Source organism: Humulus lupulus, chromosome 8 (genome assembly GCF_963169125.1).
Source record: "Humulus lupulus chromosome 8, drHumLupu1.1, whole genome shotgun sequence".
Classification (NCBI taxonomy): Eukaryota; Viridiplantae; Streptophyta; class Magnoliopsida; order Rosales; family Cannabaceae; genus Humulus; species Humulus lupulus.
In genome coordinates, this window is record NC_084800.1 from 95,025,945 (window position 1) to 95,045,397 (window position 19,453).

Sequence of the window (19,453 nt, forward strand, 5' to 3'; positions counted from 1 at the left end):
GTATGATATTGGCTTATGAGTCAAGAACGGTATTAGCGTGTTTAACGCAAGCCGAAATGATTAGATCTAATCAACATGAGCATTAAATGCTTGACCGACCCTAAGGTCGATGAAAACTAAAGCGCTTGTCTAGTCTAAAGGCTAGTTATTTAGAGTCAGGCCAAAAGGCTCAGGTGACTGAAACGTCACATGTCTTACGGAGCGAATCCCTAGAGATAGACTTATTAGTCATTTGTTCAGAGAGTGACTTATTTGTCATCTGTTCAGAGAATGACTTCTTAGTCATCTGTTCAGAGAGTGACTTCTTAGTCATCTATTCAGAGAGTGACTTATTAGTCATCTATACAGAGATAGACTTATTAGTCATCTATCTTAGAGAGCAGGACTTCACAATCATTTATCTGTACCTGCCTGCATGCATGAAAATGGTTATTACTGCTAGGCATGCTTGCTATGATTTGGTGACTCGTTATTAACTGCTTATAAGAATGTTTAAGTTTTCTTGATGAGCCTCGGCTCCTGGGTGCTATGTGGTGCAGGTAAAGGTAAAAAAAGCTTGACCATCCTTGAGTTGGAGAGCTTAGGTGACGATGTGTACATATGCGACTGCTAGACCACTACGACCGAGGGATTAAAGAGAAACTAGGGTTAAACCCTATTTTTGCAGCTTAGGTCAGCTGATTGTAAATATTTTATTGTAATTAACCTTTAAAGTATATTTTTGGGATCCCAATGTATACAGTAAACATTTTAGTGAAACGTTGTATCTTTGACAAAAAATTTTAACCCCAAATCGTTAATCACATTTAGTTACACAATTATGGAAAAATGACTCGTTTAGCGAGTTTAACACTGTTCAAAATGCACAACGTAATGGTCCTTGGGTAGTAGGGCGTTACATATGCTCTGGTTTTTTGTTGTGAAATGAGATCCCTAGCATACTTCATGCAGTAGATACCACACTCTGTGGTTTTTGGGCACTGTTAACATAGACAAATATAAAAGTATATTACATATACTTGTTAGTATACTTATAATTTAAATATTATATTTTATAAAGTTGAATGTTACTTACCTTTGGACTATAATACTTTAGGCTTACAACTCTTTTTCCTTTTTCCGTATCATATAGCGTGAAAACACTATACATAATAAAAGTATTTTAAATAGTAAACAAGTACTATTAAAAAGATAATATACTTTAATGAATGAAATTTATATAAACTTATAGCCTAATTATATTTTTAATCCTAATGCGTAATTGAAGGTTAATGGGATCCAAGAACGCCACTGAATGTGAGTGAGGTTGAAATAGCAATAGCATCCAATGTTCACTAGAAAACAAACAATCAAATATTTAGAAGATGACTATATGAACTTAACATTTCAAAACTCAATATAAACTTACTTGTTATTCCAGGGACAAATAAGAAACTGATAGGCTAGAAAATTTGGGGATATGCTGTCCTATTTCCTATAGATTTTTCTATACTTAGTTTTGTTTTGTATGTTTATTTTATTTTCTTAATGTGTATTTTTTATTAAAGCAAATATGAACAATATGGAAAATGCATGCTTTGGCTTTTGTTTTTGCATATAAGCTCGGTTACCTATTCTTATCTTGCAACTTCCCAAGTTGAATCAATTTGGTGAGTTATCAATAAGTATTACAAGTGTCAAATTGTAATAGGTATTAAATGAGTATTACAAGTGTCAAATTGTAATAAATTAGTCACCAAATTGAGACACAATTGTAGACAACATATTTGAATCCAAAAAAAACTTATTATTGAGAGAGTTTAGGTATGGTATAGGAGTTTACTCAATCAAAAATGGTATTTTATTTTTAATTTGGATCCTATTATTTATTTATAGCTCAGAAGGCTGAAAGTTTAATGAGATTCACGCCATTCTCATAATATGGTCTAAAATGACCATGAATACTAACAGTTTCTCATGAGTACATATGCAACATTGGTCAAATTACTACATTAAATTTTATTGTTTATTTTTATTTAGAGCAGTACTAAGTTTCCTATATTTTTGTTGGTCATGCATCTGCAGCATGAGATGAGTTTATAGGTCTTCCCCAAAGGCAAAAAAACCATAATTGAATGATAACATGTTCATTTCATATTCCCTTGGTCAACAAAATCAATAGCCAAATATCTGCAACTAGAGCATATGGTTTTTTTCGAGTAGTCAAAAAGTCTGAAATCTTTGATGCAAATGAGAAATCAAAATGTCAACTAAGAAGATTCATGCTAAAGCTAAACCTGTTATTGTTCCTCACGCAAGCCAAATCTATCTTAACAAATAACATCAAAACATGGATTACAAATTATAGAAAAAGAATAACAAATAATGTTGTTTAGACAAATAAAAGGTCCATGAAACAAAAGCATAAAACTTATTACCATGGCAAATATAATTAATCAACATTCCAAACTTTCAATAAGATTGTTTATGAAAACAACACTCCCAATATCGTAAAGAATTTCAAAACAATACAGTGAAGATTCTAAATAAATATGAGAAGGTTCACATTCGTTTTACTCGTGTAAGGCACAATAGGAAGAGAGCGTAGCATGTTAAATTGTATTACCATGCTTAGGGGATGCTTAAGTCTCCTAGGGGCTTTTTGAGTATTGTAAAGTGACTTTGGCTAGTTACAACATTGCCATTCGATTAGGGCTTAGTTTTTGTTGCTAAGAGTTTGTCTAAGGCTTGTAATCTTTAGCTAAAAGCCCCAATTCAAATTCCCCATTAGAAAAAAATATATATGTCCCTTATACTTTTTTAATTAAAAGTTTATTGGTCACGCTTTGCAAGCCCTTAATACTTTTTTAGGTTGCGCTTTGCAAACCCTTAAAAGTCACTGACCAATTTTATTTTCTCATGGGTTTTTAGGACTCACATATTTTATTAGGACACTCATTGCACGTCCTAAAATGTCTTTTTTAAGGACTCTTAGTGAGTGTCCTAAAAACTCCAGAGACTTTTTTAAGGATTTGCATTTAGGTTCGTGTCCTAAATATGTGACCCGTAAGGAGTATTTTGTAGTAGTGAATGGCGGCTTCACATGGCTAGAGGAGCGGCGATGTCGTCGGCTGGAGGAGTTTAGTCGGCTTTGGAGAAGACAACACACATACGGACGTGGAGGAGCGGCTGTGTCGAGAGAAAGAGAGGAAGACGGATCGTGGGGGTCGAGAGAGAGAAACAAAGTGTAATATCCAACATTTTTATTATAAATCAGAGTTTTAATACATAAAATGTACAAGTTTACAAATTTAAGAAATAGTAATGGAAAAATAGTGTTTAAAATATGATTTTATGTTTTTAATGAGATTAAAGAGAGAGAAACTTGAGTAGTCAAGTATTGGACCCAAATGTCATATAATTTTAATTGGGGATTTTTATAAAATTAAGAAAGTTTTGCTAAAGGGCTTATTTGAAAAGAATTTTAATATTTTGGGTCCAAGTGTAATTTTAAAAATAATTTAAAAAAAAAAAAGAAAAAAAAAAAAGAAAAGGCTTCAGCCTTTCTTTATTTACCCGAGTCTCTCTCTCTCTCCTCAGAAAATCTCTCTCTCTCTCTCTCTCTCTCTCTCTCTCTCCTCTACGTATCACTGTTGCCGACGACGCAGGAGTACTTTCCGGCCACCATTTTTAGCCACGCGCCGGACCGTTGGATTCAGAGGCCTCCGAACTATCGACCAACGCGGGAATCTAGAGCTCACTCGCCGATTAAACGCCTCAACCACTCGATTTAAGTTCGGCCACCCCGCGACTTTAAAGTTGCGATTCGGCCACCTCGGGCATCCGTTTTCCGATCCGTCACCACCATCGTGCTCCTCGTGTTGTGGGCTTCAAAACCCAATAACTTGTTCCTACATCTACCATAGTTGGGTGGTGGGCCCACCACGAGCCACCGCGATCCACCGTAGATCGACGGTCGAAACTTAGTGTTCGAGGTTCCGAAGTACGTTTTGAGTCTCAGAAAATCATCGTTTGACTTATTGTGGAACCCGATCATTTTGGTATAATTTCTTTAACCTATATATTGTGATTTAATTGTGATTGATTAGAGTAATTGTTATTATGTGTATTTATAGTATATAATTATATATTATTGATATATGGAATATTTTCTGTAATTTACTGGCTGTCTGGGATTATATATATTTTTGATACAGGTTTTGATTTTGGAATTGTCCACTTTATAGCCGTTGTGCTGTCTAATTTTCTAGAAAATATTAGATATTAAATAAAGTATAAAAATACATATTTAATTGATTTTATATTAATATGGAAATTATTATGATTAAGTAATTTTAATTATTATTGTTATTATTTTGTTAAGTAAATCAAGAATACAGATTCATATATATATATATATATATGAAAAGTATGATTTATAGTAAACCTATTATCTAACCATTATTATTGTATATTAATATTTGAATATTAAAATAATATCAAATATTAGTTTCTTACAGTTATTGATATTTGTAAGACCAGTGAAGTTTGGAGAAAGTATATTTATTATATCACTGGAATTGATATTATGACTAATTAATAATAATATAAATATTTATATTTATATTATTATCATTATATTGATTATTACAACTTTATGTTAAAAATATGATTTCTTTTATAAAATGACTATTTGAATATATACATCCATATACGTATTGCTATTGAAGTATTTTGTTATTAATATCGAAATAAGTTTAATTATAGACGATAATTATTACTTTTGTTGGGATTATTATTATTATTATCATAAGGGTACATTATCTTATGAGCAAGGTTTAAAGCATGGTTTTATATGAAGAGTTATTTGCATTACGTTGATAATAATTTATTATTATCATTTATATAGTTTCTGGTATTATTAATATACACTATCAATAGTGTATATTTATTATTTTGATAGAATTTAATAAATGATGTACCTTGAATAGGATTTGTATGGATTTGATTGATCGACTCTTGGTGAGGAATTTTAAAATAAGCTAAGGACCTAAGGTAAGTAAATCTCACCTTTTGTGCTTAAGTGTAAGATGCATAACTACATTGATTGTGTACATCTGATGAGTTAAGTATGGTATGATGATGATGCATATGATAAGTATGTGAAGAATGGTTATATGAACACCATAAGGGTGTTGTGTGATATGTAATTGATGAATTCTGTGATATGTGAAAGATGTCTTATTTGGTTAAGAATGATATGAATTATGTGCAAGTATGTGTTCTTATGTTGATGGATATGTGGATTACTCTATGTTCATGATTTGTTATATGTTATGATATATGAAGCGTTTAAGTTTTTAGGCTGGAAACCTTAGACCTGAGCCATAGCTCTACGTTAAGGTATAACAACGCCACCAACCCAAAGCTTCATGTATTATGACTAAAGATGTTTTGAGTTATATGAGATGTGATACAATGCCTTGATTGAATACCATCAACATGAGTCATGAACACGAACATTGGCATTTCAGCATCAGCATGTATGCATGGCATGTACAGTTATGTGATACATTATTATGTGATATAAGACCATGCATATGAATATAAGAAAAGTTATGAAATGTCTTGAAAAGTATTATGTAAAGTTAAACATTTTAATGACACAAGGCTTAAGCAAAGTGATAATAAGATGTTTAAAAAGGGTGCCACTGTTTTGATGAAGCAATCAAGTAAGTTCAGTAAAGAAGACGGAAGTCTATAAGACTTATAGTGGCTGCCCACTAGTGTGGGCTAGGTCAGAGTTGACCATTCAGATATGTTTGCCATGTTTCCGTCTTTCTCCTCCATATGTGTAATAAGTATGGCAGCTATGGCAACGATGAAATGAGTGTTATGATGAGCCTAGCTGAGATGATGGCTAGCCGGAGGAGAACCCATGGGATTCTATATGATATGTGTAACAAGCCCTGCAGGCATTGGCTGAATCAAACAGTGTGCACAAGTGATATTGGGCCCATAAAAATGTGAAACTAAAAGAAAGAGCATAAAAGTAAAGTTTGAAAGTGCATGAGCAATAAATGAAATTCATAAGTATATAAGTCAGCATATTAGTATATGTGCTCTACAAACTCACGACATTCATGTGTATGTGTATGCATGAGATTTGCTTACTGAGCGTTAGCTCATTATGTTATTTTCCAACATTTTTCCAGGTGTGGCTTTAGCTGTTGAGCAACTTGTGGAGCACGGACTCAGTAGCAATGCAATAATGGTTTAGAGTTTTCATATGGCTGCCTTAAATTTAAAGTATTCATACGTGTAATAATTTCTACTAATAAGTTTATATAAAAGTTTTAAATTTTTCTGTATTTCTTCGTATCATTTTATTTAATTCTTTTGGTCAAGTGCCTTACATACTCGTAAACCCTAGAATTACGAGTATGTGGCAGACGTACCCTACCTTAGGGACGTTACACAAAGAAAGTATATTGTGGGGAAAAAAAACTTTAAATGGGTATAAGTAATGCCAACAACTTATAGCTATCGACATTGCTCCAATAAGGGACTGTGGCCATTGTAAAAAAATTAATAATATTTCAAACATATATATGTAAATATAAAATTAATATTTCAAATATATATATTTTGTAAAAAAAATTTAATATTTCAAATATAATATTATAAATTTATAAAATACAAAATAATAAAAAAAATACAACTAATAAATTTATAAAAATTTTAAAATTATTTTACAAGATTCAACCAATTAATAAAATAACTCGTTTCAATTAATACTAATTTTATAAATATGTTATACTAATTAAATTTAATAAGTATTATTCTTTATATTATAATAAATTTAAATTTTAATATAAACATTATTATAAAAACATATAAATACAAAAGTTAATAATATTAAAAATTTACAAACAAAAGAAAATCTAGTTTCAAAATTTTTTAATTAATACATAATTTTTATAAATATATTTATTACATAATTTAGTTTATTTTAAAATTAAATTATTAATTAATTAATGAATAATTTAATTTTATTTGAATTTCGGCGACATGTTATAACTATCAGTATTGTGCTTTTATTAACTGTCAGCGTTGGGGTCAACTACAACAGTTTTTAACTGTCGGCATTGGTCTCAAATTAACTGTCGGCAATGGGGTTAATAGCGACAGTGAAAAGCAACGGTGACACTTATTCACTGTCGGCATTGGTTTCTATGCCTAAAGTTTTTAACTATCGGCGTAGAGTCGCGCTAAGCAATTACGACAGTCAAGTGGTTAGGTGTCGGGAAAGTCTAGTTTTGTAGTAGTAAAACCTCCATTGTCAAAACTCTCTAAAGTCTAATACTAGTGACTCGTGGACTAAGACTTTTTAACGCCCCAACTATGTAAAAACTGTGATTTCATTTATTTCTTAGGCTTTCTTTATAACTCTTACTTTTCAATATATTTATAGTTTCTGAAAAATTCGGTAAACAATAATAAAATAATATTTTGCTAAATGACATATTTGGTAATATGTAATATTAAAGAGGTGGTTAGGCTATTTTACTACAAAATTAAAAACACATGGACTTTTATTTACTTTCACACACTATTAAGAGTCATTTTGCACCGAGCCCCAAAAGAAAAAACACATTTGCTTTAAAAAGCAAAATTTTTTAATGTTTTTATAAGTCTCTTACAAAATAAATAAGAAGAAATTACATTTTATATGAGATTTTTAATAGAGTGTGCAAAAATATAGTTTTTTTTCTTCAAAAAAAGTTAATATGATTTTTTTTAAGAATTTTCACTTTTATGAGTTTATTTTCCTATATTTTTTGTATAAAAGTTGGTTTATGCCATAATTTTACTCTTAATCAAGTTTTATTAATTTGGAAGGGTATGTTTGTAATTTGCTTATTATTTCTTTTAGCTTATTATTTTTTCTATTATTTTTATATAACTAAATTTATATTAATTTTTTTTTGGTTGTTTTACAAATTTCTTTAATATGAATTAAGTTTATTAATATTTTTTTATTTATTATAAACATTTTTTTAATTATTTTTTAAATTTGTACGTTTCTTTTTTCAAATCTTGGGTAAGGTAACTAGTTACTTGATTGATTTTTGACAATTATGTAAAAAAAATCATAAAGCTAGGTTAAATAACATGTACCAGGAGGGGTAACCAGTTACCCTGAGATGAGTAACCTTCTGTCATAAGAGGGGTAAGCAATTACCATAAGAAGAATGATGGGTTACTCATATTAAATATGAAAAGAAACATCAAATTTGAAGGAAAAAGAGGAAGAACACTTCATTAAAAAGTGAAGAAGAAGTAACTATGATTTTAGCAACTTAACCATTTATCATAAAGAACCTAGAAATACACACACATCAGAACGTGAAGGTAACCAATTACTTCCATAAATATACATACAAAGATCTGGAAGGTAACCATTTACCATAGACCTGAAGATAGAAAGAAAAATCAAATCAAATCCACCCCCTTTCTCTCTCTCCCATCTTTTTGTCTTCCTTCACCAAGAACCCTAGCTAGCATTGCTTGCTTTTCCGCCGACTGAGTTCGTGTCTAGGTCACCTCCCTGCATCACCTCCAACCACGAAACACCTTCCTCCCTTGCCTCCGACCACCACCAGAACCCCTTATCCCTAGCACGCGAGCCTCATTGTTTTGGATCTGGGTGCGCATCGACACCGCGACCGGAGTTGTAGGTGGTTCACCGTGAAGATGGTGGTGTCGCGCCTAGGCCTGTGCTCAGATGGGGCTCTCGAACGGAGCTAGTTTCTTGGACGGGTAGGGCTCGGGCGGAGCTGAAGTCTCGAACGGTTGGAGCTGGGTTCGGATGGTGGGGCTTGGGCGGAGCTGGGGTCTTAAACGGTTGGGTTCGGTTGGGGTCGCGTAGAGCTGGAGGGGATGGTACAACTGGGTTTTGGATAGAGAATGAGTTTGTGTGGTTGGGTTTGGAGAGAAAAATAGTTTGTGTTAATGGGATTTGAGAGAGATAGAAGAGTGAAATGCTAATTTTACAATAGTACTCGTGTTTGGCTGATGTGTTTTGGTTTTAAATTTAACTTCCATATTTAGTTAGTTAATAATTGTGTTTCTCATACTTTATTTTTTTTAATAAATTTTACCATACAAATTAACAAAAGTATAATCTTCATATTTTTGACGTAAAAGCCATATTTTTAAAAAAGGGAAATCTACAAAAATGCACTAAAAGTAAAAAAAAATCTGAAAAATATGGTACATTACAAAAATACGGAATTTTTGGATAAAAACACATAATGACAAAATTGTAAATACGGAGTGGCAAAATCATAAATAAAAGCTGTAAAATACAATTTCTTGTGATCAACGTTTACAAACTAGTAAATATATGTTACGAACTTGTAAATATCTATTACGTGTTTGTAAATAATATTTATAAAATCAGTTATAGAATTGTAGATTTTTTTTTTTTTTTTTGTAGATAAAACTTACAAACAAATTCGTAACTAAATTTTTTATTTTTGTAACAATAGTTTACAAGTCTAGTTTTTACAACTAAAAAATATATTTTTGTAACTAATATTTTCGAAAATATTTTATAGTTAAGAAATCATAAACAAAATATACATAAAATTATTATACTTTTTCATATTGTTACAATATTGTACCAAAAAATTACATGAACCATCATATCTATGCTATACAACTGAAAAATATAAATTTAAGATATTCATTATTTATAAAACACTTTATTGAATATAGTGGTGAAATACAATATTTTTTTAAAAACAAGTTTTACATTTTTGTAACAACAATTTACAAAACTAATTTCACAACTAAAAAATTTATTTTTGTAACTCACATTTACATAAATATTTATAAATTTATTTAACATGATTATTATAAAGATTTATAAAACTAATTTTTTAACTTTAAATATATTTTTGTAACAAAACTTGAAACTTGGATTAGATTATGATTTTGGTTTAACATTGAGTGTTGAGACTTGACTAGCTATGATTTAAAATATATATATATAATATTTTTATAAAGAGTAATAATATTGTGATTATCTTTAACTATATATTATAACATATAGTTATTAATATTAATTTTAATTAACATCATATTATAATTTATATAAATATTTATTTATTTTTTGAGTAATTGTATAAATATTAACTTTAATATTAATAAATATATTTATTTTAAATAAAAATAAATTAATTTACTTTATTTTATTGAAGGTAGTAACTATAATTATTATTACTTTTATTATTATATTAATTGATATACTTAAATTCTTATTAAAAATTAAGACAAAAAAATAAAACAAAGGTAAATATATATATATACACAGGTGGGTAGGGAAAACTGTATTTTTGTAATTTATTAAAAGTATCGTATAAAACAAATTATTTTTTTTTATATTAACGTAAGAGATGTAATTATTCCTAATAAATAATGGGCCTGTTTACGTAAAAAAAACATTTTAAGCCCATTTAAATCAAGATGGCCCATTTTTAACCCAACAAACGCAGCAGATAACAACCTCTAAAAACCACGCTAGGGTTTTCGAAGGTGTTGTTGAGCTCTCTCGCACACAGTCGATACAGTGCGCCATAACCTCGGAGGCTCAGCTACCGCCCCTCTGAGATCTTGTAGCTCAGAATCCCAAAATGGTTAGCACATCTCTGTCTCTCTTTAATTTTACTGGTCCTTTCGACTCCATTTTTGTACCACTACATTTGCTTTTGCAGAAGAACAGATGCTGTGACTACCACCACTCCTACTTTATTTTTTTTTTCTTTTTTGCCACTGATCGATTTTTGAATGTTTTGTGAGACTCAGATCTAGATTTGTGTATGGTTTGCTTTATTTGTACAAGCTGTAACAATCTGTTTAAACAAGTTATTGTTTTTTTTTTCTTCAACGACTTAGCTTGATTTTCTTGGCCACGAATTTAGAAACGGAAATCAAATTTTATATATAAAATAGGTACGGATCATGCATAAATAACAATATCGCATTTGGGTTATTTGACTCTTCAATTAATTCACTCGCTAAGGAGTCCTGCAAACTACAAAGTTTGTTTTGTTCATTGCTTAAACAAAATTAGCTTTTGTATTTGTTCACCACTGCTGTAATGGGATGCTGTAATTGTGTTTATGGGATTAACAGTCTTAGGCATTCTAAGCTTAAATTACTGAGCGCCTATGGTGAAACCTATTTACAATAATACTTATTTGATATCTTGGATTTTGAAATCATACATATTTATATAGTATTTTGAAACTGTACATATTTATTTATCAAATTTGAGTCTGGATACCAAATATGTGATATGAACATTATTGAAAAAAAAGCACCCAAACAATATTTTGTAAAAATACTGGTTACAAATAAATTCCCTTAATTATTATATATATATACCAAAACAATACTTTGTAAAAAATACAGGATACCAAATAAATTCCCTTAATTATTATATATATATATTTGTTTTGAACGAAGTAGATAAGTTCATGTCTATCTAACTTGGTTGTATGCTGCAAATTTCTTTGTGAATGCATATTCAATGTCTTTTTGTTTATTGTTTTCTTGTGGGTTTTGAAATTTGAGTTTGTGACTGTCAGGCGAGAGGGTTGAAGAAGCACTTGAAGAGGCTTAATGCCCCAAAGCATTGGATGCTTGACAAACTTGGGGGAGCATTTGTAAGTTAATTTTATAAAAGTTCATATATTTATCAGATGATTTTCAGATTTCACTTTAATTTATTATATCTTAAGTTCATTTTATTATTCTTCTCCAGGCACCCAAGCCTTCATCAGGACCTCACAAGTCCAGGGAATGTTTGCCATTGATCCTCATCTTGCGAAACAGATTGAAGTATGCTCTTAATTACCGTGAGGTTGTTTCTATTTTGATGCAACGACATATCATGGTTGATGGGAAAGTCAGAACTGATAAAAAATATCCTTCAGGTTTCATGGGTACGTAATTTGATCTTTATTTGTGTATCATAATTTAATATGTTACAAAGTATGGAAATAGTGTCATAGATTTGGGTATGACATCTATTTCCTTTTTACTTCAAAGACTTTCTTGTACTCGTGTAAGTAGATGTATGACAGTACACTAACTACGTAGGGAAGTTATTTGCCACTCTTCTTTCTCACTTTATGTCAAATGCCTATATTACTAAGTATCAATGTAATCAACACGAGTGTCTGTTTCACCAACTATCAATGCAATCAACACAAGACTTGCCTATACGTCGGGCGGTCCATTTGATTTTTTAATTTGACATTGGATTCGAGGGATGGCTTCCTGTTGCTTTTGGTTCTAGGCGTGAATTATTTTATCTTGTCTGCTGAAGATGTGTTATCATTCATTCATTCTTATGGTGCTCCTTACTCTTACAGATGTTGTATCAATCCCCAAAACAAATGAGAATTTCCGGCTCCTTTACGATACCAAGGGCCGGTTCCGTCTCCACTCGATCAGGGATGAAGAGGCAAAGGTCATTTATCTTACTTTTCTGTGTAGTTCTTTTAATTTTCTGTTTCTCTTTGCAAAGAATACATACAAATATTTACACACCAAGGGTATACCTGTTCCTGTCCACAGTCAAACACCTATGACAATTGGCCATGCTTTAGTATCATATGTGATTACTATAAGGTTGTATATCATGGCATATTGTGAATCTCGTGAATTACTTTTTACTAATGATTTGGGTGTCAAACTGCAGTTCAAGCTTTGCAAAGTCCGGTCTGTGCAGTTTGGCCAAAAGGGTATCCCATATTTGAACACCTATGATGGGCGAACCATCCGCTACCCTGATCCTCTCATCAAGGCCAACGACACTATCAAGCTGGACCTGGAGAGCAACAAAATTGTTGATTTCATCAAATTTGATGTTGGGAATGTAGTGATGGTTACTGGTGGAAGGAACAGAGGTCGTGTTGGAGTTATTAAGAACAGGGAGAAGCATAAGGGAACTTTTGAGACAATTCACGTTCAGGATGCCACTGGCCATGAATTTGCTACTCGATTGGGCAATGTGTTCACCATTGGCAAGGGCACCAAGCCATGGATAACTCTTCCCAAGGGTAAAGGTATCAAGCTGACCATCCTTGAAGAGGCCAAGAAGAGACTTGCATCCCAAGCAGCAGCCACAGCTTAAAGAAGTACTTTGTAGCCATCAAATATGTGACTTTGGCAGGTGTTTGTTTTTGTCGTAGCTGGACCTTATTATGGATTTTTATGCGCCAAATTTTGCTCTTGCTTACGGTTGGTACTGGTAAATTAATTGTTGAATTATGAGTTTTAGTACTTTGTTTTCAGGAAAGCTATTCATCGGATTTCCCCGCTATATCTTTGCCCTTTCTTAAGGATTGTCCCGTTGTGGTTGCTGCACATTTACTAATTGCTTAGTCTGATGGAATTTGCTACCATAATTCTCACCATCTAATTGTCCATTTGGTTAGCTTTAATTTATCACACGTCGTCAGAGTTAGGTTCAAACCTTGAATTTATTAAAGTAATCCAAGATTTACTTATAAGATCAATTAGTTACCATCTAGTTTACAGGGGCAGTAATTATTTATTTACCTTAAAGTTAATTTCAGTCGTCAATAGAAAAATATTATTGCGTACCAATTGGTGCTGGTCAGGCTGATCCCTCTAAGATAATTTTAATTATTTTAGAATTGGATTGATTAGCAGCAAGCCTCTCATTTAAAAATAAATGAATGTTGGAAGAAATAGGTCAACATAAGTAGGGTTGAACATTTAACTTGAAAAATCCAAGGAACCAGGCAGACTTGAGTATGAGAAACTTGTTTTTTTTTTTTTCAAAAAATTTGAAAAATTTGAGTTAGCTCGATCTGATCTGAGTTATGTTGGGTTCGAGTTTACTTTTTATTATGTGTGCTGGTTCAGGTTGCACCCGAAACTCAAAATTACATTTAGGTTCGATTTTGCCCATTTTTTTAGTTATTCTTATTTTTTTCTAACCCTAAATCAGTAAATCCCTAACTTAGTAGTAACCCATTTTTCTTCTCAGCATCCCCCCCCCCCCCCCAATCTGCCTCTCCTGATTTCTTTCCTCCCTGTCGGCAGTGGCTACCCCTCATCCTTCCCTCTTGATTCACGTCGACGTTGAGCTCCACTTGCCTTGTCGTTGGCGCTAGAAGTCCTAACAACAAGAGCCCTCCCTCTTCGAAACTGCAGCAGAGTAGCGTCCTCCTCTCACCGAAACTGCAGTAGGCCCATCGACTTGGGCTCCTTGGAAGGCTTGGACACAAACCTCTTCTCCTCGGCTCCAAGAAGAAGGCAAGAACTTGCAGTGGCTCACCCTCACCGAAACCCTTTGGTACATACTCTCAATCTCAATTCTCAAACTTAGTTTTTGATTTGGTTTTTGTTATCCATATTTTCCACCTTGGACACGTGGCACGAAAAACGGGTTTCATGGACTCTCGGAAGAGGCCCGGGCCCAACCAGAGCCCAGCAAATGATGAGCAACCAAACCCTATTGACTTGGACCATGCCCAGCCCAATAACTAGCGAGTAGCATGAGCATAGTAAGGGGACCATAATTGAAATGCAGGCCTGAACCACCTTCCCGGGCACACCCAATATCTATCCTCCGGGATTTAGATTATGGTGGCGGACAATTCATTCCAGGAGACAAATCCCATCGAGTGGGATCCAGGTGGAGTCTTCGGGTCCATTGCCAACGCTCTAACTCGCCATCAGGATGTCCTTCGAACTATTATCGTATTTTGATGTCTGCCTTGGTAAATGAACCTGGGTCTTGGTAAATGAACCCAGACCACATATTAGAACAAGCCCAATCCTTCCTATGGCTGACATGTCCCCGAGAAATCCGGCAGCTGGTCTCTCTAACTAACCTGCATAATGGGGTACGCACGGAACGTATAATGTTCCTAAGAAACAGTATTGCCACTACTCTGATAGATCCTGTCCCCAAGATCCCACTTGTAGCCCACGTGGATCAGTCTGTGCCAACGTACAAAGAGCAGTTGTAAGGCTCTACTACACTTAAGCTAGCCCGATGGGCCTAGATTAACCATTTGTAATCATGTTACACTCTTGTATTATGGCTCCATTAGCGAGCACTTATAATTATATCCTTATTGGGTTGGATTAGTCCGGCCCAAGTCACATGATTGCCTATAAATAAGGTCATTCATGCACTGTAGCAAGGATCCCAATTATCTCTTGTATGCATAAACGCTGTTGAACTTGCAGAAAACTTACATTGTTAAACTCTCTAAAGCCTAATAATAGTGACTCGTGGACTAAGGCTCATTAACGCCCCAACCATGTAAAAACTGTGATTTGGTTTATTTCTTAGCCTTTCTTTTAAGCTCTTATTTCTCAATATATTTATAGTTTTCGAAAAATTCGGTAAACATTTTTCTTTTAATAAAAATGTTAGTTGAGTACAACATGTTATCATTTTGTTTATACATTACAGATCAAATTTTAGTTGTGTGACGCCCTGGGTAACCAAGACCATTATACTGTGTATTTAAAATAGTGCAAGACTTGTTAATAAAGTCGTTTGAACATAAATGTGTTTCTAAAGTCAATTGACAGGTTAGGGTTAAAATATTTTTTATCATAAATGGTTGACTTTCGTTAAAATAAGAGTTTGATACATGGAATCCCAAAAATAATGTTTACAAGGCGGTTACAACCCTCAAAAGTAAATGCAACTGCAACCAGCCTAAATGGAAAAAATACAATTTTGACTCTAGTCCCTGTAAATCCCTCGGCCATGGCGAGTAGCTGCCGATGTACACACCGCCCCAAGGCTCTCCAACTCATGACTGGTCCAGCTTTTCCTTGCCTTTACCTGCACCACGTAGCACCCGTGAGCCAAGGCTCAACAAGAAAACTAAATTCAATAAGCATAGATAACAACAGAGTGTGCATAGTAAACTTAGATCAACCACTTCAATCAATAGCAGAATACAAGAAAAAAGCTAGGCAACAGTAAACAGTTTAATCCAAACATATAATTGAATCTTAATACAATTAGTTAGGCGTCGACGCCCTTAGGCCGAGCCCTTTAGTTATTTAGCTGATCCCGACTCGCTTAGGCTGAGCTGCATTCAGTACGCTTAACATAAGCCCTGACTCCCTTAGGCCAGACTTTCACATCAAACATAGCATATATACAGGTTGCGAAACACGTAATCGAAAGCAACACGAGCTAACCTGCCTATCCAGTTATTTCCAATCACAAATACATTTATAATCTCACATATGTTCATTTTAGGGGATCTCAACCCCATTCATAACTCGGGTGCAGTTTTCTTACCTCGAGTCCTGAGTGGAGGATGTGGAGTGGTCTCGAGCACGATCCTCAATCTCGAGCCTTAACGGTAGCCCTAGTCACAAGCGACAATGGATAACTATTAAAATCTAATCCAAGTAATTGTTTTATAAATAACGTACCAACCTTTGGGACCTTGAATTCTACCAAACCGGGTAGTAGAACCCTTCCCGAACACTTAGGTTTAGGTTCCCGAGCCCAAAAACCCATTTTTGCTTAGGCTGCCTAGACGGGCCGCGACTTGGCCTTAAGGGTCGTGGCGCGCCCCCAAGTCAGAGGCACCAGCCCCAAATCTCAGGGGTAGGCGGGTTGTGACTTGCCCTTTAGGGCCGTGGCGCGCCTATGAAACAACATGCCCCCCAGGGCTCCTGGGGTCACGCGGGCCGTGGCGCCCAAGATCTGGGTCGCGGCGCGCCCCCGTGAACCCAAAAATCCTGGGGCTTTTCCTGTGTTTTTGTAATGTCCCAAATTCCCTAATGTGACTTAATGCCTAGATTAGAGGGCCAGGATGGCCATAATTGATTTATTATGCAATTATGTGATTATATGATTATGTGAGTTATATTATTATATGATGATAATTGCATGCATGTGGGTCCACTTCTTATTAGAATGACATTTTCGTAATTTGGTCCATTAAGGGTATATCTGTATATTTATGTGCATGTTAGTGATTTATGGGTAAGACCACATCATTATGTGGATATGTTCGAGCTATTCGGCATGAGACAATCCTATGTTGCAAATTAGCAGTTTGGTCATAACAAGATTAATTACCGAGCTTGGGGTGAGTCTGGGGGTAATTTGATGCTTAGTACATTACCGAGAATGAATGGGTAATGAGATATGATTTAATTATTATTTGAGAATAATAGGAATTGGAGGATGTTAATTATAAATAACGGGATAGACGGGAAATGACTGTTTTTCCCTTGGGTGGATGTAAAGGAATTAATTGACCCTAGGGGCATTTTGGTTTTTTTCCTGTGGGATATGTTTAAGGCTAGAAGGCTGTAGAGTCATTTAGGCAGCAAAAACAAAGTAACTTTCTTTCTCACTCTCGATCATCTCTCTCTCTCTCTCATGGGTTGAAAGTTTGAAGTAGGCTTGAGGATTAAAGCTTGGGAATTAAGGCTTGAGGGTTTAGGTTTGTGATCAGCAGCTGAAGGGGATTCAATTCTGTGTTTAAGCTAAGGTTTCCAGCTGAAGTTTCAAGTTTCTACTCTGTTTTTAAGGTTAGTTTAAAGCTTGAGGTTTTGATCATGGAATTGGGTATGTGTTGATGTTTTGAGTGGTTTAAGGCTTAGGTTTTGTTTTTAAATTGGTGGATATGTTGTGTTGATGCTTGGTTTTAATTGTGGGATTGATTTGTTGAGGTTTTGGCTGGTTTTGAATTGAGAGAAAGGTAGGGGAGCTGGGTTCGCAGGGTCAAGTTGTGACCAAGTTCATGCAAGTCGCGACCTAGACCCATTCCAGAGCCTCCCTTGGGCTTTGTCTAGTTGGTGTGCAGCGACCCACTGGGTTAAGTCGCGGCTCGCCCCTGGTACCCTAGATAGAGGCTCTCTGTCTTGGGGGCGCGCTGCGACCCACTGGGTCAAGTCACGGCCCGCCCCTCCCTTTTGTGCCAGGATGGGTTTTTCAAGAGTTTTAGGCTCGGGATTTCATTTCTTAGGGCTCGGGATCGAATCTACTAACCGTTTTAGTAGGATTCGAGGTCCCGGAAGCGAGGTTTTAGACTATGAACCTTTTATGATTTATTTTATTAATGAGATTTCATATTTGGTTATGACTAGGTGACCATTAAGGGACTTAAGGACCGATCATTCTGAATGGTCGTTCTTTTATTATTTCACGCTTGAACCAGAGGTAAGAAAACTGCACTCAGTATGTGACATGCATGGTTATCAATGAGGCATGTTGAGTGCTCTATATATGGACATTGATTGCATTGTAAATGCATAACAACTTGCTTACTTGTGAATGACACTGACTTATTAGTTAGGGAACGACATTGGTGTTTAGTATTGGTCGTGAAGCTGTGATTTATCAGTCAGGATCAGTGGTAGTACTGAGCTCTGGTTGTATGGTATTGGCTTATGAGTTAAGAACGACATTAATGTGTTTGACGCAGGCCAAAATGATTAGAACTAATCAACATGAGCATTAAATGCTTGACCGACACTAAGGTCAAAGAAAAACTAAAGCGCTGGTCTAGTCTAAAGGCTAGTTACTTAGAGCCAGGGCCAAAAGGCTTAGGCGACTGAAACGTCACATGGCTTAGGGTGCAGAGCCCCAGAGTATGACTCACTAGTCACCTATCCAGAGTGTGACTCATTAGTCACCTATCTGAATAGGGCTGCAAGCCCCAAAATGATTACATGATCATTTATTGATATTATATACATGCAGTAATAAGTTTTCTTGCTGAGCCTTGGCTCACGGGTGCTATGTGGTGTAGGTAAAGGGAAAGAAAAGCTCACCCAGCCTTGAGTGGAGAGCTTAGGTGGCGATGCGTACATATGCGGCCGCTAGACCACCACAGCCAAGGTGTTTCTTAGGGGAACTAGGGTTTAACCCTATATTTTACCGCTTAGGTCGGCGGGTTGTAATTTTTATACTGTAATGACCATTTTGGATTGTAAATAATTTTGTAAGCACTTTTATGGGCCCATGTACAGTTTAATATTTTAAATAAAATGTATCCATTTCTTTTGACCAAGATTTTCCACCTTGGCCTATTAATGACACCTAGATGCATGTTTATAACCTAATGGCTCGTTTAGTGAGTTAAGCACTATTTAAAGTCCACAGTAACGGTCTTGGAGTAACCAAGGCGTTACAATTTTCTCCCAACCTAATTCATCAAAGTCTAACCCAACATGCATTAGAACCATAATTGAGCCTTTATACCTCAATAGTCTACTCAGAGCAACACAACCGCTTAAAATTCTAACCAAAATCCTCCTAGGAACTCAGAATTCAACAAAATCCCTTTGAAACTTAAAAGCTTAAGAACACCTATACTAACAGCAGAATTCCACCAAACAATCAAACCTTAAATTTGTTGGAAATTGTGCC

At 34.5% G+C, this 19,453-nt stretch overlaps 1 protein-coding gene and 1 long non-coding RNA gene across 2 annotated transcripts; both read left to right on the top strand.

Annotated features, from left to right (window-relative positions):
- Nucleotides 1–3,252: 3,252 nt before the first annotated feature.
- LOC133793969 (uncharacterized) lies at nt 3,253–6,458 on the top strand. Its single transcript, XR_009875052.1, has 3 exons — nt 3,253–4,040; nt 4,971–5,034; nt 6,195–6,458. It is a non-coding gene; the product is annotated as an uncharacterized LOC133793969 (long non-coding RNA).
- Nucleotides 6,459–10,525: 4,067 nt separating this feature from the next.
- On the top strand, nt 10,526–13,378 carry LOC133798172 (small ribosomal subunit protein eS4x). Its single transcript, XM_062236382.1, has 5 exons — nt 10,526–10,682; nt 11,637–11,714; nt 11,813–11,993; nt 12,426–12,523; nt 12,755–13,378. The coding sequence occupies exons 1-5, from the start codon at nt 10,680–10,682 to the stop codon at nt 13,187–13,189; spliced, it is 795 nt and encodes a 264-aa protein (XP_062092366.1). The 5' UTR covers nt 10,526–10,679; the 3' UTR covers nt 13,190–13,378.
- The last annotated feature ends 6,075 nt before the right edge of the window (nt 13,379–19,453 follow it).